Genomic DNA, 27,395 nt, shown 5'->3' on the forward strand with positions numbered 1-27,395 from the left:
CCAGTGCTCTATTCACTGTGCCACCTAGCCGCCCCAAGTCCCTCAATCTTAATAAAAATGTGAGCTATTATTAATATAGGGGAGGAATCAACCCATTCTTTGGAATTACTCTTTTCTAACCTGGGAGAACTCCTTCCATCTACTCACCTGTGCTCAGGTGACCTGTGGGTATAGGTACCATCTCTTTCTTCACGTTAGCTGCCAAGACCTTTTTCCTCCCCTCCTCAGCACTGCTGCTGGCTTCCAACTTCTTGGCACGGTGGGCCTTGGCCTTGTCCTCTGCCTTGGCGAGACCTAGGAAGGATAAGGATTTCACTAACAGACCCTCTGCCAGTCTAGCACCTCAGTCCCAAGTCTCTTTTGGATGCACCACAAGATCTACAGTCAACCTCCATGTCCTACCATAGGCTTCAGGTAGCTACTAAGGGTTGGGTTCTCAGGGAAAAACACAGAACCCCATAGAATCCTCTCCAGGTTGGTTCCCTAGGAATAATCAGCTGAGAGGGCAGAAGGCCTACCTAATTTCTCTACTCTTCTAACTCAAAGGACTTCCCCTTTGATACCTCTAGAGTCCTGAGTCTACTATTTGAACACTGAGCCTCAGGGACTTTCCCAGAACTCTAACCCAGGAGCCTCACACCCAAGGGATATTTTTACATTATATATATATATTATATATTATATATTATATATATATATGTATATATACATATACATATTATATATAAGCTAAGCTACAAGAACACCTATCACAAAATTTGACCTTACTAAGCAGCTATATTAAAAGAAAATGAATCATATTAGAAAAAAAGTTTCTTTTGATCAAAGGATTAATAACTAAAAGAGACCTTAAAAATCACCTAATTCAATCTAATTTGTCAGATGAAGAATCTTCTCACAGCATTCTCTTTTCTACCTGCCAATTTACCATGTAATGTTGAATATTATAATTATATGTGCAAAACCAAATGATTCAAATACTAATTAGACAGCAAAATCCTTGAGGGTATAAATTGGCCTAGGTCAATTTTACATCTACCTCAGAATGTAACACAGGTTCAATATGTAGTAAGAAGTTTTATTGTTTATAAACAGAAGTTATTGCTTATAAGGCTGATGTATATATATATATATATATATATATATATATATATATTTTTTTTTCATATACACACACCTACAGAAAGAGAACATATCCATAAGGTACATCTCATTTCTATGATAATAAAAATTAGCCCATGTATTAATTATAATTAATTTGTCTCCAGAAGATAAATGATAAAAAGAACAGAAATTTTGAAAAAAGTTAAATTCTTGATGATTATATGCATGATTGATAAAATGACTTAAAACAAAGAAATGTATATCAAACCTCTTAAGTTTTACTTTGTATCCATCAAATTGATAAAGATGATAAAAATAAAAATTATCATTGACAGAGGGGCTAGAAGAAAGGAAGACAGGCACACCAAAAAATTGTTGTTGAAGCCATAATAGTATGGTTTTCATTCTGAAAAACAATTTGGATTATGAAAGAAGAGTCACTAAAATGTTCCTGTCTTTTAACCTAGTAATCCCACTGTCAAGCATAAGTTTCAAGGAAGTCAAAGATAGGAAGATCCCACATCCCACATATACCATACTATTATATTTAGTATTATGTATCTTCTCCCCTTCAAAGTCAAACATCTAGAAAAATATGTCTCTTGGTTCTATTCTTTTCTAGATCACTTTTTTCCTAAAATTTTTTTCCCAATTACATGCAAAGGTAGTTTTCTGTATTCATCCACTTGCAAGTTCATGAGCTCCACATTTTTCTATCATCCTCCCTCTCCTCCCCCCTCCCCATGGCAGCAACAAATCTGGTAAAAGTTGTACATGTACAATCAGTTCACTTTTTTAACTCTTTGCTACTCAGAAGTCACCTTCTACCCTTCACTCTCACTCTTCTGACATATTCAGTCATTTCCCAAGTCAATTGTCAAATTGACTTCCATGTTAGTTCTTGTATCATTTCCTTCTCTCCGTTCACACAACAACAATGCAAATACAGACCTTACTTCCTTTTTATCTGGACCATTTGTAATAGGCTTCCAAATAACTTCCCCGAATCCTGACTTACCACTTTCAAATTCATACAGTTGCCAAAATGATATTCTTAGAACAAAAGTCTGACCATGTCACTCTTACCCTCCCTGGTGTTCTTACCCTGTCAACAAGCTTTGCTACCTTCCTATTACCTCTAGGATAAAATACAAAGTTTGATATTTAAAGTCTTCCATAATCTGGCTTCAGTCTCCCTTTTCAGGTTTATGGCACTCTATGCATAGACACTCCATGCTTTTAGAGAAACTAGCCTTGGTGACACTCATCCATAATATTCCATTTCTCATCTTTCTGGGTCTTTGCATCATCCAGACCTGGAATGGATTTTTTAATCTCTCCATCACAGAATCCCTGCTTCCCTTGAAGATTCTTGGAGTACCTTCCTCCATCCCCCAGATGCTACTTTGTACATATTTTGTTCTGACTTGTGCCCATGTTGCTTTCCCTGTGTTGTTTGTCTGTTTTAGCTCTACTGCCTAGCATACAGTAAATACATAATAAATGCTTATTGTTGAATGAATAATAGTACTTCTGTGATAGCAAAAATAAAAAAAACTAAGTCAGTGCCTATTAATTAGAGAATAGCTAAACAAACTATGGTATATGAAAAAACAGATTATTACTGAGCTATAAAAATCAATAGATATGGCACCAAAATATTGAGAGAAGTACTTTTCATTGTAGCAAAGAACTAGAATACAGTAGATGCATATCAACTGAGCAAGGAATAAATCTTGTTAGACAAATGGAATGGAGTATTACTGTGTTTTAAGAAATTAAGAAGACAAAGAAATGTTAGAAGATTTACATGAATTGACACAAAGTAACATAAGTAGAACCAAGAAAACTATCCATGTAATTATAGGAAAAGTGTAAATGGAAAGATTAAAAAAAACCTCTTTAACTCTGTACTCATAATGATCAAGCTTAGTTCTAAAGAAGAGGTGAAAAAATCAATCCCCTACTTCTTGGTAGAGGTGAGGGACTATGAGTGCAAAACATTGCATATATTCAGTTGCTGCAATGCTGCCAAAATCAGATTCAGTTGATGTTCTAATAGTTTTGCTGAACCACCTTTTTTTTCCTTGGGTTTTTTTTTTCATTCTTGGTTCTGGAGAAGCGATACTAAAACATCCCTCCCATAGAGAGGCTACAGGCACAAGATATTGAATAGAGTAAAACAACGTCACAGTGTATATAAGTGTTGTCTAACTATTTTCTTTGTCACAAGACAGAATTCAATGGGTGAAGAGCAAAGGGGGATTATCTGAAATTTTCTGAAAGCAAATGTGATTGTAATATAAAAACAAACACCATTAATAAAACTATATAAAATTAATTTGGTCATTTGTTAATCAGAATAAAACTGTCCATTTTTATTTAGAGGGTTACTGTCAGTTCCAGAAAAGTCAGGTTTGAGGTAGAACCTATCTCATGACAAATGGAAATCACTCTGAATACTGCCAGAAATCCAATTCAAGTATGTTGCTACTTGCTTCAGAACTAATGAACCTAAGGCAGCAGGAGAGCTCAGCACAAACAAAAAACTCCTTCCAAGAATATCTCTAGGGGCAGCTAGGTGGCACAGTGGATAGAGCACCGGCCCTGGAGACAGGAGTACCTGAGTTCAAATCCAGCCTCAGACACTTAATAATTACCCAGCTGTGTGGCCTTGGGCAAGCCACTTAACCCCATTTGCCTTGCAAAAAAACCTAAATAAAATAAAATAAAATAAAATAATATTTCTAGAATCTAATCAATCTTTAGTCTCACTGCCAGTATCATGGTATAAACGTGAATAATGATCACTGTGGATTATCACAATTTGCTAAAAAAATCACTTCTACCTTCTTCCCTTATAATTAATCTTTCATTCCGTTGCCAGATTAATCAATATTTAAAAGTAAATCTTATCTCATCTATTTGCCCCCAAATCTTCAGCTTTCTTTCTTTCTTTGTTTTTGGTGGGGAAGTAGAAAGAATACTGCAATGCTGCCAAAATCAGAAGGAAAGTGGAAAGCTGGGAAACAATCTTAACAACTAGGAGTTCTGATAAAGGTCTCATTTCTAAAATCTATAGAAAATTGCATCAGATTTATAAGGTTACAAGTCATTCTCCAATTGATAAATGGTTAAAATATATAGACAGTTTTCAAATGAAGAAATTAAAGCTATATACAATCATAAAAAATGCTTTAAATCATTATTGATTAGAGAAATGCAAATTAAAACATTCTGAGGTATTACCTCATACCTATCAGATTGGCCAAGATGAGAAAAAGGGAAAATGATCAATGTTGGAGAGGTTATGGGAGGATTGAGACATTAATGCATTACTGGTGGAATTGTGAAATGATCCAGCCATTCTGGAGAGCAATATGGAACTATGCCCAAAGAGCAATAAAACTGTTCATTCCCTTTGACCCAACAATTCCAATTCTAGGCCTATTACCCAGAAGAAATCATAAAAAATAGGAAAAGTCCTAAATGTTCCCAAAATATTCATAGTGGCTGTTTTTGTAGTGGCAAAGAATTGGAAATTGAGGGGACACCCATCAATTGGGGAATGGTTAAACAAGTCATGGTATATGAATACTCTGGAATATTATTATTCTATAAGAAACCATAAACGGTTGGACTCTAGAAAAGCAGGGAATGAATTACAGGATCTGATGACCAGTGAGAGGAGCAGAACCAAGAGAACAATGCACACATTAAGAAGAATAACATTGTAAGATGATCAAAGTTAATGGAAGCAGCTCCTCTCAGGAGTTCAGAGAGCTAGGACAACAGTATTAGACTGGCTGTGGACAATGCTATCCCCATCCAGAGGAAGAAAAACAAAATAAAACAAAACCAAAAAATAAAAATAAAACTCTCCAGAATCTGATGAACACTTTACAAAAAAATATCTCTTATGTATTTCTTTCCCTTAATCCTAATTCCTCATACCGAAAACAACTAATCTCTAAACACGTTTATCACAAATATGTATGTACAATGTTAATTTGACTGCTTACCACTTAGGGGTGGGGGGTGGGAAAGGAGAATGGAAGAAAATTTTGTAACTAAAAAATATACATATGCATATAGATGAATGTTGAAAAACTTTTATAACAGTATTTGTAAAAATAAAATATGAATTAAAAAAAGAATACTGAACTGATATCAAGACAACCTAGGTTCACATCCTGATTCTACCACTTACTGACTGTATGACCTTGAAAAATTAATTTTCTGGGCTCCAGTTTCCTGAATTGTAAAATGAGACTGTTGAACTAGATTAGTTATAAGATTTTGTGTGGCTCTGAATCATTTTATGATGCTGCATACTGAATAAATCAAACTTCTAGGTCTGGCATTTAAAGCCGACTGAAATCTGGCATGATTTTGCCCTCTGCACATTACACTTCACTCAAAACAGCCTATTCTCTGTTGCTCAACTATACCCTGCAATCTCCTACCTCAATGCCTTGGCCTGAGCTCTTCCCTATGTTTGCAGGATCCTTCCTTTATCTCTTAGTCTGATAAATTCCCAATTTACTGCCCAATTCAAATACTAACTCTCCTCCATGAAGCCTAATCTTTGGATCAGTAATGACCTTCCATATCAGACCTATCTCAGGGAATAATTTGTTTTGTAATTTATCGATTATGGTCACTAGTGTTTGTGATATCTCCTTCCTAGACTGTACATTCTGTGCATATAGGTACATATTCTGTCTAAATTTTGAATCTTCTCAACTCTTAGAATAGTGTTTTTGCCCTTAGTATGACCTTAATAAATGCTTGTTGAATCATTCCTAAAAATCTAAATAGGACCTTGAAGATGCTAATTATTCTCTCAGAGTATTGGGTTATACACACTTGGGTGATAAGAATTATGAGAATAATTGGGGATTATATTAGAATAATGGATATATATCTCACAAGTGTCACAATAGGGCCAGGAAGGCACAAAGATACTGTAGCACTAGTATAGCCTAAATCAGGAATCCTTGCACCCAAGTCCAAATTACTTAAACAGGAAATTGGGGGGAAGTAAGGGAAGTATAAGGTATGGTACCTCAGACAGAGACTTGGTGTATGTGAATTGAGGATTAGTGAAAAATTAGAAGGTCAAGGTATTCAAAGGAGGAAGTTAGACTTCCAAAGCATATAACCTAGGTTCTGAATTCAGAAGCAGAGATGAGCCAGAGGTCCATAAAGGACAGCAACCAGAATCTAGATAGGATCGTGAGATCATAAATTCAGAATTAGTAAAGAACTTAGGGGGGACGGCTAGGTGGCGCAGTAGAAAAAGCACTGGCCCTGGAGTCAGGAGTACCTGGGTTCAAATCCGATCTCAAACACTTAATAATTACCTAGCTGTGTGGCCTTGGGCAAGCCACTTAACCCCATTTGCCTTGAAAAAACCTAAAAAAAAAAGACCAAAGGAAAGAAGAGAACTTAGGGACCATCTTATCCACCATTTCACTTAACAGATAGGGAAACTGAGGCTGAAGACTTGCCCAAGATCACATAGGTAGTAAGTGATGCTGTTGGAAAAGCATTTGATTTGGAGTCAAAGAATCCAGGTGCAAATTCTGCTTCTGACATCTGGGTGATTTGGGGCTTCAACTGTAAAACATAGGAATTGGATCTGTTGGTCTTTACTGTCCCTTTTAGCTATAATTTATAGTCTCTGATCCCAAGACACAGAGGTCATATTGAAATCTTTAGTCTTGAAACTTCCAGTTCCAAAATTCTTTCCCTTATACCATGCTGCCTCTCCACTAATTAAACTTATTACTCAACCACCTTTTCCCCTAAACCCTATGCTTCCCTTCTCTCCTCAGTTTCCCTTTACTGATACAGACAGAGACTTGGTCTTTCCCTCATTTTCCACCACTCTTACAACAGTATTACACATTGCCTTGGATAGTCAATTATGTAGCAATGGGAATGGGTTGCTAAGGGAAACTGTGGATGTTCTTTCCCTGGAGACCTTTAAAGCTAAGAGAGATATCATTCTCAATGGGACTGTTTAAATTAGGCCTTACTTAGAGGGTTAAGGGAAGTAAGGAATTATAAAGGTCCTAAACTCCCAGGGACCCCACAATCTGTAATTAGTATCCCTTCTGATCCTTGCTGGGCCCATCATGAAGTATTTCCAATTTGATAGAGTGCTTGGCAATGCTTCCTCAAGCACAAGATCAATCCACATGAAAATAAGGCATCAAAGTAAGCTAGATTTTGAAAAGATTAATCACCAGGTAAGCCACAAATTGATGAATTTTTTTGGACCACAACTCTCAAAAGACCATCTTGGAAATTATAGAGCTGTCTAATCCATTGGTTCTTGGAGTGCTTTCAACAATAAAAATAAGCTGAACTTCTTAGAAATCAAATCATCATTTTCATCATCATGCCTATCATTCACTGGCATAAATGTGATTTCCTGTTCCTGTTTCACTCCCCTCCTCCCAACAAACATTTCCTCCAGGGTCCTGGTCTCCTTGTAGTCCCTAACACATATGACATTCCATCTCCTGACTCCAGGAAGATTCTTTTACTGTCTCCAATGCTCTCCCTCCTCATGTTTGCCTTCTGGCTTCCTCCATTAGACCATGAACTCCTTTTGAGTGAGAACTATTTACTCTTTTAATCCCTAGTGCTTAATATACTGACTATCTTCTAGAGAGGGGAGCAATGGAAACAATATTGAGCAAACTGAAAAATAAGTAAAACTAGAACAAAGGAGACTCTAACCCTGAAGGAGAAAACATTCTCCTCTTAATGATAATGTTTTCTAAGGGTCTGCACAGAAGACATGGTAAACTATTTCTATTCTTGGCTCTATCACATTGAGCAGTTAGGACTAGTTACTTCTCTGTCAAATTCCATTTCTTGGGGTGGCTAGGTGGCATAGTGGATAAAGCACCGGCCTTGGAGTAAGGAGTACCTGGGTTCAAATCTGGTCTCAGACACTTAATAATTACCTAGCCGTGTGGCCTTGGGCAAGCCACTTAACCCCATTTGCCTTGAAAAAAAGTAAAAAAAAAATTCCATTTCTTTCCTGGTAAGAATGAGATGAGATTTTTATTTCAAACTCTTCAAAAAACATAGCCATTGGGGGTGGCTAGATGGCGTAGTGGATAAAGCACCCGACTTGGAGTCAGGAGTACCTGGGTTCAAATCCGGTCTCAGACACTTAATAATTACCTAGCTGTGTGGCCTTGGGCAAGCCATTTAACCCCATTTGCCTTGCAAAAACCTAAAAAAAAAAAAACAGCCATACTGTACAATTTGCCTGTAAAACATTCCGCTTTAGTTCATTAAAAAAAAAAATTAATCGAATTGCACTAAGGCCCCACCAATGTAGCAGGGAAATGACAGGTATGAAAATAGCACAAGGACAAGGAACTTGTGATAAGTGCCACAAAAGAGTATTAATCTGGGATGAGTTAAGGTGCTAAGGCCAGGACTAGAGCTCAGTTATCTTCAGTCTAGGATTTAAGTTCTAACTTGCTGTGGAATATCAAGAAAATCAAAATACCACTAAGAGGCCTCCATCATTTCTCATATGACTGGATCATACCAGATTATGTTAAAGGTCCATCCATAACAGTGGTTCTCAAAAGGTATGCCATAACTTAATCTTGCAAATAATTGCATATTATATGCATGAGTCTCCCTGATCTTCCCATGATGTTGCTCCCTTTCATACTTGGTATACACTGATTAGGTGTTACTTGAGTTCATTAAACTCACATTTACAGTGAATCTCACTGGCATTGGGGGACTGACATCTTGAAGTCTAGTCTTCCCATTCATCTTCTCCCCCTCATCTTGATAACTCTCATCATTACTGTAAACCTCCATTGTCCTGCCCTCCTGCTATGACATAGGACCCCCTCAAGCCCAGGTGGTCCAAAGAAACTTCAAAAAATCAGCCTTGGGAAAGGGAAGTTAAAGGTCCCAGTACCATGATGAGCAGCAGCCCAGGGCTATAAAGGAACAGGCAGCAGGTAAGGTAGGCCGTCCTCTGAAGAGGGAAGGAAATATCTCTGCCTAAACACAACCCCAGGGGCCCTGCATTAGTTTTGGCTCTGCCTCCCAGCATCTCCAGTGGGAAGAGATCCTAAAATTCTATTTCAAATTTGGAGAGGATTAGGATGGGGAAAGGGGAGATTAACATATCCTGAAATCACATCCATTTCTACTCTGCTTCTGGGAGGAGCTCCTAGAGTCTCCCATTTGCCTGGGAGTAAAAAGCTCATTTGTTCAACTTCTGCCATTTATTAAATCTGTATTATGTATAAAGAATGGTGCGAGGTTTTAAGGAAGTCCTTAAAGGCTTACCTTTAAGACCAAAGGTCCCTGAGATTGATGGCTGCTCCCCAGTGAACTTCTTAGGCGTTTTTTGTTTCCTTCCTGACTCAAGGGAGAGAAAACAAGAACAACAAATCTGGTCAAATAACCATAGAGAAAAGGGTTAACCTCTAGTACCACCCCTCATCTAACCAATTTAGGGACCTTCTCCTACCCCAAGGATTCCTATCCAGTTATACCAATGCCAGGAATGGGACAGAGGGGATTCTAGCCCCTCCACCCCCATTGCAATTTGGAGACAGATGTGAGTACTGGGGCTCCGAGGTGTTCCCCCTTGCTCAACCTGGGCTCTAATCTTACTGTGCTTGGAACGCTCAGGATCCTCTTCTGGGGGTGATACTGGGCCTGTGGCCTCTTTGCTGCCTGTAGCCTTAGCAGGTGAAGCAACAGCCTCTGCTGAAGTCATATGGAAGTCCTTACTCTCACATGTGTCTAGGGCACACTCTCCATTTTCCGTGTGCAGATCTCCTTCTTTCTCCAACTTTGCCTGTTTTGGATGGATGGGGCAGGCGTCCATGCCCTCAGCAGCCCTGAAAGTAATATATACAGTGACTTGGGGAAGTGGGGCTGGAGCCTTAAAAGTAATTATCCCCCAAATCCATCCCAACCTGCAGCTAAGCTCTGGCCTCTCTCCCCATCCAAAACTGGACCCCAATGAAGCTTAGAGGTTGGGAGAGAGAGATAATGGGCATATTTCACTGGGCCCCATATGTACCTCTTCTTACCACTGCTCCTTCCCACAGTTCTTTGCACTTTGCTTTCCGGCTTGTTCATCAACAACATTTTGCTGGGAGATGCTGCTTTGCTGATTGGGATAGGCTTGTTGACAAGAACAGGTTTGCTGGGTGGGAAGGGCTTGTTGATTTGGATGGGTTTGCTGGAAGGGAAGGGCTTACTGGGCAGGATAGGTTTGCTCACTGTAACTGGCTTGCTAGGCAGGACAGATTTGCTGACAGGGACCAGCTTAGTGACTGGGACAGACTTGGTGACTGGGACAGGTTTGCTGACTGGGGCTACCTTGGTAACTGGGACAGGTTTGCTGACCGGGACAGGTTTGCCAACTGGGACCAGCTTGCTGACCGGGACCGGCTTGCTAACTGGGACTGGCTTGCTAACTGGGACCGCCTTGCTAACTGGGACCGGCTTGCTGACTGGAACAGGCTTGCTGACTGGGACCGGCTTGCTGACAGGGACAGGCTTGCTGACAGGGACTGGTTTGCTAACTGGGACAGGCTTGCTGACTGGGACTGGTTTGCTGACTTGGACCAGCTTGGTGACTGGGACTGACTTGGTGACTGGGACTGGCTTAGTGACCGGAATCGGCTTGCTGACTGGAATCGGCTTGCTGACCGGGATCGGTTTAGTGATGGGGACTGGTTTGCTGACTGTGATTGGTTTACTGACTGGGACTGGTTTGTTGACTGGGATCGGCTTGTTGCTTTGTACTGGTTTTCCAGAGGGTACAGCTTTAGGCAGAGGGAAAGGCCTGCTGGCTGGGACAGGCTGGTCCATGTGATTCCACAATCTGTGCTTCTCTAGCTGAGTCTTAGAGGTGAAGGCAGCTTCACAATAGGGGCATGGGTATGTCAACTTCTCAGAAATGGCACCCTAAAGAAGAAGGAGCAGACAGAGTCACATGTGCCCAAGGATGATGGCACCAGAGAAACAGTACCAGCTCTGTAGGTGAAATTCTCACTGGTGTAACCCTCAACTTCCCAATCCCCAAATCCTGAATAGCATAAGGGAGGAAGAGAAATACAAAGAAAGTTGACTTTTCCTTTCTGTTCCCAACTCTTAACCCCTAGTCCCAGCATAAGAAAAAGAAAAATGTGTTATGGCTCTTTTTTGTTCCCCCAGAAAATGAACAAAGCAATCATACAGCAAGAGAAGCTTGGGCCAAAATTGAAAAGGGAAGAAAAGGAAAGTATATGAGGCAACCAATACTCTTCTATAAGCATTCATCTCCCACACAGTTTAACCAATATAAAATCTACTCACAGCAGACACATGGGTCACATATTACAAATGAGTTGAATATAATATACACATCGGCACACATGCAAATGTATCCCATCCTGTCCAGTTCCATGGCACCAGAGGCAAAAATGTCATCCTGACTACCTTCATTTATTCATTTAGTCACTCAATGAATATTATTTGACACCTAATGGGCTCAGGGTTTTATGAAAGGAACTGAAAGAGACACAAAAATGAACAAGATATAGTCCCTGCCTTCAGTCTAGCAGAAAAACTAAGACATGGACACACAGCTAGAAGACAATGTAAAACATTAATGTGCTACAAGAGAGTGATGCAAGGACTGAAATGAAGAAGAGACCTTGTCTGCCTGGGGGGATTCAGAAAAACATCCTGGAGGGGTAGCCTTAAAGGATAGGTAGAAATTAGACAGATGCTGATGGTCAGGGAGAAACCCTGAGAGCAAAGACTTGGGAGCAAGAAAATAGCCTTAAGTTTTCATGTAAAGGCTGGAATTTAATGTTTTGTCCTGATTTTCAAAGACTATGACATCAGGGAGGTAATGTCATGATAAGCACAGGCACTGGATTTCAGTGATGGGGATGTTATATTAAGTCACTAGCCTCACTTTCTCCTCTAGAACCATCTGGGTCCAGTGGTCAGATATGAATCAGGATGACTGAAGAGGGCCCTGGATGCAGGGCATTCAGAGTTAAGTGACTTGCCAAAGGTCACACAGCTAGTAGGAGCCCAATTCAGACTCCTAACACCAAGACCAGTGCTCTATCTGCCATGCCACCTAGCTGTTCTAAAGGCTGGAAAGGGTAAGAGAGAGAGAGGCCAGATATCTGATTTGGGGAATAGGGGAGGAAAGAGAAAAAAGAGTGATATTTAGACAATCTACAAAGTCCACTAAATACAGCAGTTATCCCTTGAAGAAAAATCATAAATTCCTGAAAATCATGTCCTCTAGGACTGATCATTACACACAGATTTCTGACTTTTAAAAAGATGGTCATAAACATTTACAATGTGTGAAGAAATATAAAAGTGTTCTGAAACATGCCAGCATCCAAAATAGATATACTTTGATTTGTATACTGCCCCCCAAAAAAACCACCCAGTCAGTATTTTCAGATAGACAATGGGTCTGTCTTTATAGAGAAAGTCCCATAAGAGTAATGTTTTATAAATTTAGACTTGAGATTTTAAGCCCAAAATCCTTATGAAGTCTCTCTGCACCATCCCTCCTACCCTATCTACATTAGTTTCTCTTCTTTATTCTTCCCATATCCTAAATTCCATTCCCACTGAGAAGATTTACAGGATAATTTTTAGCAACCCCATTATCCAGTCAATGGTCTTACCCCCTGGCAACGCTGATAATGGTACTTGAGACCATAAATACTTGGAAACTCCAGCCAGCACCCTGAGTTTGGACATTTCACCCGGGAGTGGGCTTTGAACTCATCCTTCCATTGGTTCATCAGTGAGAGCTGGAGTAGGAAAGAGGTAGAAAGATCCAGGAGTTTATATTGTGTATTATCTAAGCTTTGCCTCAAGTATAGTGCATGGATTTTCACAAGCAAGCACTTAATCAATGTCTGTTTAATGAAAGTGAGTCCAGCTGAGCTCCTATTCTCCCATTTGTTATATCATATACTTTCTTTTCTTCCTTCTTCAAATTTATCCCAGATTAGTACTTTTCCTTTCTTTGTCCAAATATATGATTTCTTTATTAATTCTCAGGGGGAACAAGAGAGAATTAAACCAAATTTGACCTACCTCCCTTTCAGGGAACAATGATGACAGAATGAACCCTCAACCAGGATAGGGTTTACTAGCCTACCCAGTCCTCTCTCCTGTCCAAATAAGCCCTGGGCAGAGGAGAGGCCACCTTAGCTATATAGATTTGCCAGGGTCCCTCTTCCTTGGATCCCAAGGACCTTCGTTAGCTATATATTTTGTTCAGTCATTTTTCAGTCATGTCCCCTTTGAGGTTTTCTTGGCAAAGATCCTGGAGTAGTTGCCATTTCCTTCTCCAGTTCATTCTATAGATGAGGAAACAGGCAAACACGGCTGAGTGACTTGTCTAGGGTCACAAAGACATTAGTTGTCTGAAATCAGATTTGAACTTACAAAAATGAGTCTTCCTGACTCCAGGTACAGCATGTTATCCATTGCACCACCTAACTGGTTCTTGAAAGAGATAACTTAAAAAATTAGAGGTAGGTAGCAGGTTACAGTGGAAAAAGCACTGCTCTAGAGACAAAAGGAGTAAGGTTGAAATCCTGCCTCTAATCTTATTAGCTATTTAACCTTCAGTAAGTCACTAAACTTTCCTGGGTCTTAGTTAATTCATCTGTAAAATGAAGACGTATGCTAGATGGCTTCTGAGATCTTTCCAGCTCTAGATCTATCATCCTAATAATAATTAGCAGTGACTTTAGTACTTTAAAATCTTCACAGTAGTTTAAAAATATCATCTCATTTGATCCTCACCAACAATCTGGGAAGGGCAGTGTTTGTTATTCTCATTTTATGGAAGAGGAAATTGAGGCAGAGAAAAGACAAGGAAAAGTGACTTAAGTCAAATGGTTCATAAGCACTTGAGGCTAGATTGGAACTCAGCTGTTTCTGACTCTAAGCACAGAGGTCTATTCATTGTATATCTCATAACAACTATTTTTATTTTTTTAAGGGACACAGGTAGCCTCCATTGTTGAGTGTTGGAAGGAAGCTGGGGTGTTTTCACTCTGTCTAAAAAGAAGCTTAGATTGGAAATATCCTGGACAGTAGAGGGTCAGACAAAAGGCTAGACAAGATTTTCCAGGGTCTCCAGGAGCCAGAGCAATGGTAGCAATTTTCTGTCAGAGGGGAAAGCGAAGGTGAGAGCAGAGACAAGGTTCCAGATTAGGGAGAGGCTCACAGGAATGTCTCTCAGTGCCTGATTCTCAACCTTTGGCCGTCCTTTCTTCCTGCCCTCCATCTTGTCACTGGTAGAATTTCCTGTGAACAAAGCAAAGGCAAGAATGGTTGAATCTGGGAGGGGGAGATGCTCTCTGCCCACCCTCCCTCCCCTCCCCTGGAATGACAAGTTTCTGCTCAAAATTGAAATAAGGCAATCATGTCCCCAGAATGGCAAAGTTTATTCCCTTAACAATTCCTGTGTTTTTCTGGTAAATGAAACTAATGCCTACTTGGATTTAAGGTTATTTCTTTTTCTTGATGTAGCTTATGTATCTTATATGTATTTATTTATTTATTTATATTTTTGCTTCTCTATCAGAATGTAAGTTTCTTGATGGCAAGGACTGTTTTTGCCCTCTTTTGTATCCTTAATACTTATCATAGTGTCTAGCACTTAGTAATTGATTCATAAATTTCAGTTGAAATATCGAAGGGGATATGGAAAAACAGGTCTATTAATACAGTATTGGTGAAGCTGTAAATTGGTCCATGTACTCTAGAAAGCAATTTGGAATTGTGCCCAAAAAAGTTGTTAAACTGTGCACACCCTCTTTGACTCAGCAATACCACTACTAAACCTATACACCAAAGATATCAAAGAAGGAGGAAAAAGAGCCATATAAAGAAAACTATGATAAACAGTTCTCTTTGTAACAGGGAAGAACTGGAAATTAAGGAGGTATCTACCAACTTGGGATGTCTGAACAAATTATGGAATTAAATGTGATATTATTATGCCATAATTCATGATGAATCACAAGATGTTCCCCAAGAGATAAAGAGTCAGATGATATGAATAAAGTTCTCAAAAGAAGAATTTCAAACTATTAACAACCATGTGAAAGAATGATCTGATCCCTATTAATAGTAGAAATGTAAACTGAAAAAACCCTATGGTTTTACCTCACCTTCCACAAATTGTCAGAGATAAAAGTTAGCAATAGTTAATGTTGGAAGGATTATGGGAAAATAGACATACTACTGCACTGCTGAAAGAACTGTGAATCAGTGGGACCATTTTGCAAATAAATTTAGAATTAAATAAATAAAGTGAATAAAATATCCATTCTCTTTAGACCAGAGATTCTTTTAAAAGGCTTATAATTCAAGGAAGTCTTTGACAAGAATAAAGCCCCCATAAACACAAAATATTTATAGCAGTGTCAATTGGGGAATAATTAAACAAAATGTGCTGCATTTGGGTAATAGAATAACACTATGTTTAACAACAAATATGATAAATACAGAAAGAATTAGAAAGACTTACATGAACTCATGAAATGTGAAGTAAGCAGAGGCAAGAAAACAATATACACAATGACTACAGCAATGTAAATGGAAAGAACAATTAACTACCAAAAACAATCAAAAGTGAATGTTGCAAAATTACGAAAAACAAGCATGAACCCAAAGAAGGTATAAGAAGTCACTCTTCCCAGATATTTCTTCGAAGAGGCAGGACAGTTGTGGAACATTTCAGACTTCTCAACGTATTAATCAGTGTTGTAGATTGTTTTCCCCTTCTTTTCTCTCTTTTTCTTTTTCTTAAAAAAAAAATTAATCTTGGGGCAGCTAGGTGGCAGTGGATAGAGCACTGGCCCTGGAGTCAGGAGTACCTGAGTTCAAATCCAACCTCAGTTACTTAATAATTATCTAGCTGTGTGGCCTTAGGCAAGCCACTTAACCCCATTTGCCTTGCAAAAAAAATAAAAAAATAAAAAATAGCCTTACAGGGCAACTAGGTGGTGCAATAGGTAGAGCACAGGTTCTGGAGTCAGAAGGCTATAAGTTCAAATCCAACTTAGACTCTTGATACTCACTAGATATGTGATCTTGGATAAGTCATTTAACCCCATTGTCCCACCAAAAACAAAACAAAACAAAATAACCTTGCTCTATGAGATACTGGATGAAATTATGATGATGAAGTAAAAACAAAAGGTTAATAAACCAAAATTTAATAAAAGAAATATTGTAAGGTACAGAAGCAGGGAAATTTGGGAAGATTCATATAAATTGATACAGAGAGAGAAGCAAAGAACTAGGAGAAAAATTTGTACCATAATAATATTATAAAAACAAACAATTTTAAAACACTTAAAACCTCTGATTAAAAAAAGATCAATAATGATTCCAGAGGATTATGATGAAACATGCTACCCTGACTGTTGACAGGGAGTGATAGACTCAATATACATATTGAGAAATATTTTTTGGACATGGCCAATATGGAAACTTGTTTTACTTAACTATGCATATTTGTCAAGAGTACTTTTCTTTTTTAATTAATAAGGAATAAGGTCACAAAGGAGAGAAAAGTAGATTTTTGTGTTTTATATACATATATATAAAACATCTATTTAAAAATGCTTTTTTATTGACTAATTGTATATTAGAAGTAGGGCGAACAGCCAGTACAGATCTATAACCTTTTATGATCAACTTAAGTTAGTGACATTTCTCAGTTATCCATGCTCCTAATAGAGAACTGGTCATAGATATTTTATATATAAAACATATATATGTGTGTGCATGTGCACATATACATAAATGAAAGCTTTATATACAAAACTAATTTGTACTTGGGTTCAGAAAATCTGGTTTATTCTTTTTTTGTGGCTGATTTTAACTTCTTTTTGTTTGTTTTTTGTTATTGTGGGGAAATGGGGTTAAGTGACTAGCCCAAGATCATATAGTTAGGAAATATCAAGTGTCTGAGGTCGCATTTGAACTCAGGTCCTCCTGACTCCAAGACTGGTACTCTATCCACTGTGCCATCTAGCTGTTCCCTGATTTTAACTTTTGATTAGGTTTTACTTATTCTCTGATTTCATTCACAGAATGCCATTTGAAGGAGCCAGCCTGAAAAATCAGAACTTAAGACAGTACACATAGAGGTAAATCTACACCCCAATTGTCTGAACATTAAACAAAACCAGGGCAGCTAGGTGGCATAGTGGATAGAGCACCAGCCCTGGAGTCAGGAGGACCTGAGTTCAAATCCGGCCTCAGACACTTAATAATTACCTGTGTGGCCTTGGTCAAGCCACTTAACCCCATTGCCTTGAAAAAACTAAAAAAAAAACACCTAAAAACAAACAAACCAACAAAAAAAAAAAAAAACAGTCAGACTACCAGGCCTTTTTAGTGGAGGTTCCGGGATATCCCAGGACACCACAGAAGAAGCCTGGCTTGGCTCCAGCAAACAACACTCCTAGCTCTTCCTGAGGAATGGGTACAGAAGTCTGTCAATGACCAAAATATACTTACCAAGTTTAGGAGGCTCATGGGGGGCAGGGAGCTGGCTTTCTATCCTCTCTCCATCCTTCCCCAAACCACCCTTACTTGGTCCTGCAAGCTTTCGGTTTCCTCCGTATGGGTCACCCATCTCTGCAAGCCAAGTGCAGATGGGTGAGAAACCAGGGAAAGAAAATGAACCAGGCCTAAAGGGAAAGATGCAGGGAATGGGGCAGGAGAATAGGGAATAGGATCACTAATGGGTGGAGGAGAGCAGGACCAGGGAGACCAGGGTTCCAGGGACAGACACTAGACAGGCAAGAGCAGGTACCTTAAATAAAATTTTTCTATATTGTATAATGTGGCTTTTAATATCAAGTCATCATTTGCTTTTATGAGTAAGATTTACCACAGAATTTTTTTGATTAATGACCTCTTTCACACATAGGCTTATATATGCTATGAAAAGGAAAGCTCACATGCTATACCCCTCTATATCCCACCAAGTCAAACTTCACTTCTAGGCATGGCCAAGAATTCTTTATGTTCTATTTATACCAAAACATTCTAGGGGGCGGCTAGGTGGCGGAGTGGATACAGCACCAACCCTGGAGTCAGCAGTACCTGAGTTCAAATCTGACCTCATACACTTAATAAATAACCTAGCTGTGTGGCCTTGGGCAAGCCACTTAGCCCCATTTGCCTTGCAAAATAAAATAAAATAAAATAAAATAAAAAGGTTCTAAAGAAAAAGCTTTGCCTTAGGACTTCCCAATCACATTTGGGATGAGGGAAGCAATAATATATTATCTCTGATTGTATCTTACCCTCCTCCCACCCCTCACTCCAGCAGTTCTAGCTTGAATGACTTAAAGTGTCTAATGATTAGTGTACACATGGGCAACAAAATGATCAAATACCGGAACAAAGGTAATCATCTGCTGAGTTTCCTACTCTGGAGCAGAACAGGAGAAGGAGAACCTAGTTTGGGGCTCCTGATGGGAACAGTGACAAGTAATTGTGAGATGATACTTTTTATCAGTTCATCTAGAGTAAAGCCTGGCATCTTCCTTGGACAAGAATGGTGTTTGCCCTCCAAGTCCCATCATCACCCTCTTTAGGGCTTATGTCAATAGGCAGGGCTGAAACAAACTTCCTGGCAGATAAGGTCAGGGCAAAAAGGCCAAAAGAACAGTCTTCTCTCCCCAGTCCAATTAAGAAATAAAGGGCTCCATGGAATACTCTCTGAGGCCTAGGTAGTAGGAATAGAAGACAAGAAACATACTGCAAATGGCAACCCAGAGACCTCCAATAGCAGAATTCCCAGGGAAATCCTAAGTCAGTCTAGATTTCCTCTACAATCCTTCAGCATCTTCCAGATGCTGAGCTAAGGCTGTTTTCTGTCAGAATTCCAAATATTTCGAGGATCTCAAAACGGAACACACCTGAATAAAAATTCTTTCCACACCATGCCCAAATGGTGAACCTTTCTTTGTCTAAACAACTCCAAAAGTCAAGAACCATCCACTTCCCAATGCAGTCTATTCTGTTTTTCAATAACTTTAATTTTTAGGAATTTATCTCTGATATCAAACCTAAACTCACCTCTTTAAAATTTTCCATATGTTGTTCCTAAGTTCTGTCCTAGGAGACTATGCATTTTGTGTTTCCCCATCAAAAATTAAAATCATATAGAAAAGCTGGAGAAAGAAAGATGATTAAGAAATTCCACTTTTTTGATCATGGGGAAGAGTCAAACCAAGTTGGGGTTTAAGGACAAAACATGTGATTGTCAAATTTAGGAGGGCAGGAGAAACCAAAAACAAAGGCAAGAGTTAAGGTCTCTCCTAAACTGGTACTCTTTTTTTTTTTAAGGTTTTTGCAAGGCAAATGGGTTTAAGTGGCTTGCCCAAGGCCACACAGCTAGGTAATTATTAAGTGTCCAAGGTTGGATTTGAACTCAAGTACTCCTGACTCCAGGGGCAGTGCTCTATCCACTGCACCATCTAGCCTCCCTTTAAACTGGTACTCTTAAACATCAAAGAATATGTTCAATAAAGCAATTAAAATTTAAGTGCTAAGCACTGTCCTGGAAGCTGGGGATAAAATAAGACAAAAAAAAGATGGAAATTACCCTCAAGTGCTTATATTCTGTCAGGAAAGAAAGGTACACACATAAGTATGTACAAAATAAATACAAAGTAATTGATAGGGGAAGGGAGAAAGAAGGCACTAGCAGCAATAGGGATGAGGAAAAATGTCATAGGGAGGTAATGCTGGAGCTGAATTTTTTTTTTTAGGTTTTTACAAGGCAAATGGGGTTAAGTGGCTTGCCCAAGGCCACACAGCTAGGTAATTATTAAGTGTCTGAGACCGGATTTGAACCCAGGTACTCCTGACTCCAAGGCCGGTGCTTTATCTACTATGCCACCTAGCCGCCCTGGAACTGAATTTTGAAGGAAACTAGGGATTCTAAGATTTGGAGGTGAGAAGGGAGTGAATCCTAGTCCCAAAGGGTCAACCTGCATAGAGGTACAAAGATGGGAGATGAAGTATCATGTATGAGGAAAAGTAAGAGATCAGTCAGTCTGACAAAGACTATATAAAGGGAAGTAATATTATAAAGTTAAACAAATAGGGTGGGTTAGATTATGTATTCTCTCTTCCTCTCTCACAAAAATGCTATTTATTAATTAACAAGTATTGATAAAGTACCTACCATAAATCAAGCACTTATAGTAGATGCTGAGGATAGGGACTGAATCTGTGATTTCATTCATGTAGAGAACTTCTGTACCTAAGGAAGTTCCTAATCTAGCAAATTAACATTTAACTTTAAACTCAGAGAGGTGCCCAGAGCTCTGAGCAGTCAAGGTTCCTGCCTGGGGCTACATATTCAACATATGTTAGAGATAAGACTTAAACCCAGTCTTCCTGGCTTTTAGGTCAACTCTAGCCATTATGGCATAGTGACAGGTGCTGAGAATTAAAGGAGTCCCTGTCCTCAAGGAGGACATAGATTCTATTAGGGGAAGTAATATAAATACAGGTAAATATATTATACAAATATGTATATATATATATAATATATATGTATATATATACACACACACACACACACACACACACACACACACATATATATATATATATATATATATATATATATATAGACAGCTCTCATTTGATGTAAGTGGATCATTCCACACTTGTGTGGAAAACAAATTTGTCCAAAGATATGGGAAAGGAAAGGGGAGAAGGGAGGCAAGAAGGACATAGACACAAGGTTCAAGGACATGTGAGGGGCCGGGACAAAGAATCAAGAGGAACAGGGGTGAGAGCCTGGCCTGAATGAGAGGCAAAACAGCAATAAAGGAGCCAGAAGCAAAGGTGGGATGCTCCCCCAGCAGAGCTGAGCAAAGATCTCTTCTCTCTCACTGGACTAGAGGTCTAGTTCCCATCCTGGTGGTTCATCAACCTCTGCTGCTTTCACTTGGAGGACTGTAGGTTCTAGGGCTTTTTGTAATGTTGCTTGTTTTTTAGGATTTGGGAAGTTTTTCCATGAGGGAGTGAGACACTACCGAGCACCATTCGGAGGGGCAGGATGAGAGAGCTAGAGATAAAAAAGGGGTGATAGATAGATTAGATTAGATAAGATGAGAGAGAGAGGAAGAGAGAGAAACAGTACTGTAAAGTTATAGAGGTTTTTTTGGAATCAAATTCCTTTCAGAATTCTTTGTAAAAAGTTAAATTGTGAAATATGAATTTATATAAAGTAACTATCTCTCTCTCTCTCTCTCTCTCTCTATATATATATATATATATATATATATATATATATATATATATATATGGATATATTGTACCAAATAAATACAAAGTAATTTCAGGGGAGAAGGAAGCCCTCATATAGGAGGTGGTACCTCAGCTCAACAGAAAAGGAAATCAAAGATTCCATGAGGCAGGACTGAGAAGATTGAGCATTTTATGCCAGTGGGGGAGATTAAATGTTAGGAACAGCAAGAAAGAGTTTGGCTGGACAACAGAGGCCTAAGGGAAATGATGCAGAACTAGCCTAAAAAGGTAGATGGGAGTCATATGAAGTTTTAAATGCCAAACAGAAGAGTTTCTATTGCTCAGAAAAGGCTTGTGGCCAATAGCGGTGAATTCATATACTTGGGTTTGAAATATTATGACAGGGCATCTTCCCCTTCCTCCTGTCTCAGGGAGATATTTCAGGTAGCATCCCCTCAAGCTATCTTTCTATATCCTTCTTTCCTTTCACAGACAAACTCCTGGGGAATAAAAGTTCTCTAAATTAAGGACTTACATTTTTTCACCCATTATTCACAATTGTGAACTTCTTACAATATAGTTGTTGATGTCGACCCAAAGACATCAATGTAGAAACTTCTCAAATTTCATTCTCCTTGACCTCCCTTCAATATTCAACACTGCAGATCTCGTTTTCTCCTGTTTATTTTCCTCCCTGCCAGGTCACTTTCTGCAAAATCCCTATCAGTGTCTCATCCCCTTTGTAGAGGTGCATCCCAGGGCTCCAAACAGGGTCCTCTTCTTTTATGTATAAATTCTTTCTCTTAGTGATCTCAACAATTCCCATGGATTTAATTAAGATCTCTATGTAGATGACTTTCAGATTTATACATCTAGCCTTCATCTCTCTTGAAGTTCCATTCTCACATCTCTAACTTCCTGCTGGACAGAAGCATCTCAAAATCAAAATGATGAAAACAGAACTCAATGTCTTTCCCCTTAAACTCACCTTTCTTCCTAACATAGATATTTCTGTCAAAGACAATTCTATTCATCCAAGTTTGGAACCAGAGTCATCCTCAATTTTTAATTCTCACTCTCCATTCTTAGTCAATTGACAATTCTTTTAAATATATTTCTTTAACTTTTCTATCTTGCCTTGTCTCCTCACTCACACTGCCACTACCCTATTTCAGGTCATCATTGCAGCTGGCCTGGACTATTGCACAACCTTCCTTATTGATACTCTAGATAAAGACTCTACCCAATGCAGTCTAACCTCTAAACAGTTGTCAAAATGATATTCTAAAACTAATTTTTTGGTCCCTTTCTGCTTTTAAAAATTATTGAGGATCCCCTTCACAAAGGATTTCTATGTGTGACATTTATTGATATTTATCCTATTAGCAAATAAAGCATCTTAGTATTATATGAAAATAATTTTGACCTCAAAAACCCTACTAAGTGTCTTGGAGATAGCCAAAGGGCCCCCTAGACCTCACTTTGATAACAGCTGCTTTAAAGTACTGATCTAATCCTATCATCCCTCTGCTGAAGAATCTTCAGTTGTTCCCAAAGGCTTTTAGAATAAAATATACATTTATATGTTTGGTATTTAAAACCCTTTGCAATATAGTTCTAATTCATCTTCCCAGACTATATATGATTCTTTATTATGCCTTCTTTGTTCCAGACAACCTGACCTATTAGAAGTTCTCCATATATGACTTCCTATCTCCTGCCTTTTAGAAGACTCTCCAAGCTAAGAATCTTCTCCTTCCTTGCTCCTCCTATTCTTGGTATCCCAAGGTTCTTTCAAAGCTCTGCTCAAGGGCCACCTCCTACAAGAGGAATTTCCTGTTTCCTTCCAGTTATTCCTGCTCCCCAAAGTAATCTGTATTGATTTGTGTACATGTTAAATACCCCCAGTAGAGTATGAGAGATTTCTCTGTGTTATTTTATACCCCATGCTAGTCGTGTCTAGCATATGTTTGGCATACAGCAGGCATTTAACAAATGGTAAACTGAAACTAATCTAAACTCTCAATGCTGGATCAGTTATTCTTTGATATACTAAGCACCTAAACCTCCCCAACTCTAGAAAGCAATTTTCCTTTCAGCTGAGCCCGATTTACCCAATTCTCCCCAAATATCAGGGCTTAGATAGATCAGTTCTTAACCTTATTTGTGTCAGGGACCCCTTTGGGAGCCTAGTAAAAGTCTATAGAACCCTTCTCAGAATCATATTTTTAAGTGCATCAAATTAAGTACATTGAATTAGAAGGAAAATCAATTCTATTGAAACAGAATATATCAACATATGTGCACATGTAAAATTTTTAAAATTAATTCTTTAAAAAATTAACACCTCAGGATAAGAACTCCTGGATGAGATGATCTCTAAGATCTCTTCCAGTTCTGACATTCTTAATTTTAATCAATTTATATCTCACCTTTCTTTTCTCAAATTTATCTTATATTTTTACAGTTTCCAGAAAAGTCCTTCTCACCATACATTCCTCAAAGCTATTAGATCTTTCCTTGCTTCCTTCTATAAGGCCCTGAAAGTTGCTGGTGTCTGAATCCTTCTCAGCTCTACTACTTTTCACCCTCCCCCTCCCCTCACAAGGACTCAGCCAAGTAAGATTATAACAAAGGAATAAAGAAACAAAGTAATTACCAGGACAAACCCAGAAAGGCTTTTGTCTTTGGAGAACCAACTTCTTTCACTCTGTATCTACAGGTCCATACAGTACTATGTGAAGATGGAGCACCAAGTAGGTTATTACACTAATCATTTACATATCCCCGCCCAAATTTTTAGAGTCTCCTTTCTCTCTAAATGACCTCTCAAATTTACCGGCTTTCCCTCTCTTCTGTTGACCTCTCTGAAGATAGGGTTAGGTTACTACAGAAGAGGCTCAGGTCAAAGCTAGGTATGAATGCTTATAATTTTTACTGCAAATTTCAAAGACAGAAGTATAAAGGGGAATGTCTATGTGTTTGGGTGTGCTAAGAGAAAGGTGACCCTATGTACTTCTCAGGTCATACATATACTCCAAGTTTATATATGTGTGTGTGTGTGTGTGTGTGTGTGTGTGTGTGTGTGTGTGTGTGTACACACCAAGTTCTGTCAAGACTGCAGCAAAGGAACAGAAGCCTGCTAAGGAAAACTGCCAATGGTGGGTTAATTCAATAATCCTTTTTTTTCTATCTCTTTCTAAGTCTCTCCACCCACCCCCTCATAGGATACTAATATGAATCAACTCAAAAGGCACTGACGGCATCATAAAATGAGCACTAGACTTGAGAAGTTCTGGATTCAAATACTGCCTCTGACAAATACTAGTCAAATGATCACAGACAACTCTTCAAGCCTCAATTCTTTACCTGTAAAATGGGAATAACTTGAGTATCTACTTCACAGGGTGGAGATCAGATGAGATTTATATATATAAATTATCCTGCAAACCATAAAACTATAAACATAAGCTATCATTACTATAAACTGAGTAGGAGCTCTGTTTTGGTTTGGTGTAAGAAGCCTGAGCTTCTTAAGGGAAGACTGAGGAATTCAGGGTTAGAGACAGGAAGACAGCAGAATTCACACAGTAACATAACAAGATGAAGGAGAGATTTTCTACATTTACCCACTTCATTAGGGTAGAGAAAGACCCCTGCCCCTTTGCTTCTCCCCTCTAAAAGTCCATTTCCCAGGTAACGAGGAAAAGGGAACCTTTATACCCAAAGAAAAAATTCCCATCAAAAGTCACAACAAATACATCCTCTTAATAAAAAAAAAAAATTCACAACCCAGGAAACTCACATAACCAAACAAAGGCAGGGCAACCCAGATCACCATTTCATGGAAACAAACCAAGAGCAGGAAGTTTTACTTCACTCCCAGGGTCACGGCAAAGAAAAAGGCACAAGAAAGATTGAAGGGGGGGGAAAAAAAGAGAGCCAGCCACGGATGGATTGTGGGCAATCTGGAGACACCTACATCTCTGAGGGGGCAGGGCTGGGGGGGGGGGGAGCGGAGGGGAGGGAGAGGGGCCGGAGGGAATCGGCAAAGTTGGGGCCGGGGGGTGGGGTAGAAGGGCAGTGTGTGGGGAAGCGGTCGGCCAACTCCAGCCAGGAGGGTCAATGTCTTTAGACATTCGTGGCTCTCGCAATCCTGGGAAGGTAGCAGCAGGACCTCCGGGCCCTCCCCTACTGCTCCCACCTGGTCTTCGGCGAATTCCAATTCTCTAAGCCGGAGCACCGGGCCTCCCCGCCCCACCCTGCTGGGGGCCCCCGCGAACAGGTCCCACACCCACCTGTCACCTGCCCGACCCTCCCCCTCCGCCCTCTGAGTGGCCCTGCCGGGACTGGGGAGAAGCGGCCAGGAAGGTGGAGGAAGTGGAGGTGCACGGGGGGGGGGGGCGGATCGTCGTCCCGAATGAGCCCCCCACCCATGCCCCGCGCCCCTCACCCCGCCCGGCCCGGCCTGTCCCGGCCAGCCCCGTCCTGTCCCGCGCGGGCGGGCGGGCGGCGGGCCGGAAGGGGCCGGATTACAGGGAGGCCGGGCCGGGCAGGCCGGGCCGAGCCTGGGGGGGGGGGGCAGCTCCAAACTCGGGGGGGGGGGGCGCAAAGCAAGCCGAAGGCAGCGAAGCAAAATGGCGACTTTTTCTGTAGGAGGAGAAGGAAGGAAAACAGCGCGAAGGCGCGGGAGGCCGAGCGAGCGGCCGCACCCCCGGCCCGGGGGGTCTGCAGCGCCCCGGCCCCCCGGGCCCAGGCGGACCCGCCCCCCGGCCTGTGCGGGCTCCGGGGCCCGGGGGCGGGGGGCGCGGGCCCGGGCGGGGCGCCGAGGGCGGCCGGGGGGGCCCGGGGGCCGGGGCCGGGGCCGGGGCCGGGGGCGGGCGGGCTGGCAGGCGGGCGCGCTTACCTCCGGCCCGGCTCGGCTGGGCTCGGCGCGGCGCGGCGCGGCTCGGCACGGCTCCCCCGGGCCGGCGCAGGCTGCGCGCCGCGCTGGGCTCATGCGCGCTCCCGCCCCCTCCTACCTTTGACAGTTTTACAGTCCGGGGGGGGTGGGGCGGGGGGACGGGGGAAGCAACTTGCAACTCTCGCGTTATTCGTGCAGCCCCGCACAGCCTCCCAGGGAAGTGGGGAGCGAGGACGGGGCTGGGGGAGGCCTCAGGCCGCGGCGGCGGCCGACCCCCGGCCGGCCGGGCTCCGGGGACGCCGCGGCCCGCCCTGCTGGCCTGTGCCCCCATGCCCCCTCGGCCGGGCGGAGATGGGCACAGCCCTGGGTGAGGCAGGGGATGCAGTCACTCCCTAAACCCGCCCGAAGGGTGCGGATGGGTGGTCCTGGGGTCGGGCAGAGGGCCGCCAGGCCAGCGCCTTCGGGAGCCCCCTCAACCCGCCCCAGCATCTCCGAAACTCCTCACCTCGGGCGAAGGGCGGACCTCCATGGGGGGCAGGCTGAGATCATTGGGGAAACTGAGCCATACTAGGGGTCCTGGGTCAACTGCCCCTGGCTTCGGGCTGTGGACGCCTTAGCAAAAGCCGACGGAAAAGAATTCAGGCATGTGGACTTAGAGTCTCAGGGTGTGGGTTTCACCCCCTCCCCCCAAAAACATTCTGCAGAAGAAAGGGGAGGGACTCATTTGGGGGAAGGGTGTCTACTGGAAGGGAGCATCTCTGCTGCACATTAATTTCCCCCTTCGCCGGCCTTCATAACCTTTTTATCGTAGGATCATAGATCTAGAGCAAGAAGACATCTCCACTCATCTAGTCCTACTTTTTCATGTCGGAGATGAGGAAACAAGTCCGAGGAATTTAAGAGATTTGTTCCAAGTCACACCAATAAAGACATAGGCTGCATTTGAAAACAGGGACAAAGAGAGAGAGTGAAAGAAATGGTTTGGCACCAAGGAAATATGCCTCTGGGAGTGACAATGAAGAATCAAGGATAG

General features: G+C 40.9%; 1 protein-coding gene across 1 annotated transcript in view; it reads right to left on the reverse strand.

The window, feature by feature from the left end:
- Window positions 1-26,435, reverse strand: part of ZNF512B (zinc finger protein 512B) — a 37,644-nt gene extending 11,209 nt beyond the window's left edge. Inside the window, exons 1-8 of the mRNA XM_074210518.1 lie at window positions 26,366-26,435; window positions 17,698-17,817; window positions 14,387-14,466; window positions 12,825-12,953; window positions 10,196-11,088; window positions 9,781-10,010; window positions 9,451-9,522; window positions 148-294 (exon numbers count right to left, since the gene is read on the reverse strand). Of these exons, the coding sequence (XP_074066619.1) occupies window positions 148-294; window positions 9,451-9,522; window positions 9,781-10,010; window positions 10,196-11,088; window positions 12,825-12,953; window positions 14,387-14,466; window positions 17,698-17,815 (1,669 nt within the window). The 5' untranslated portion in view covers window positions 17,816-17,817; window positions 26,366-26,435. The remainder of the gene's footprint in view (window positions 1-147; window positions 295-9,450; window positions 9,523-9,780; window positions 10,011-10,195; window positions 11,089-12,824; window positions 12,954-14,386; window positions 14,467-17,697; window positions 17,818-26,365) is intronic.
- Window positions 26,436-27,395: the final 960 nt, after the last annotated feature.

This window comes from Macrotis lagotis, chromosome 1 (genome assembly GCF_037893015.1).
Source record: "Macrotis lagotis isolate mMagLag1 chromosome 1, bilby.v1.9.chrom.fasta, whole genome shotgun sequence".
In the NCBI taxonomy this organism is placed as follows: domain Eukaryota; kingdom Metazoa; phylum Chordata; class Mammalia; order Peramelemorphia; family Peramelidae; genus Macrotis; species Macrotis lagotis.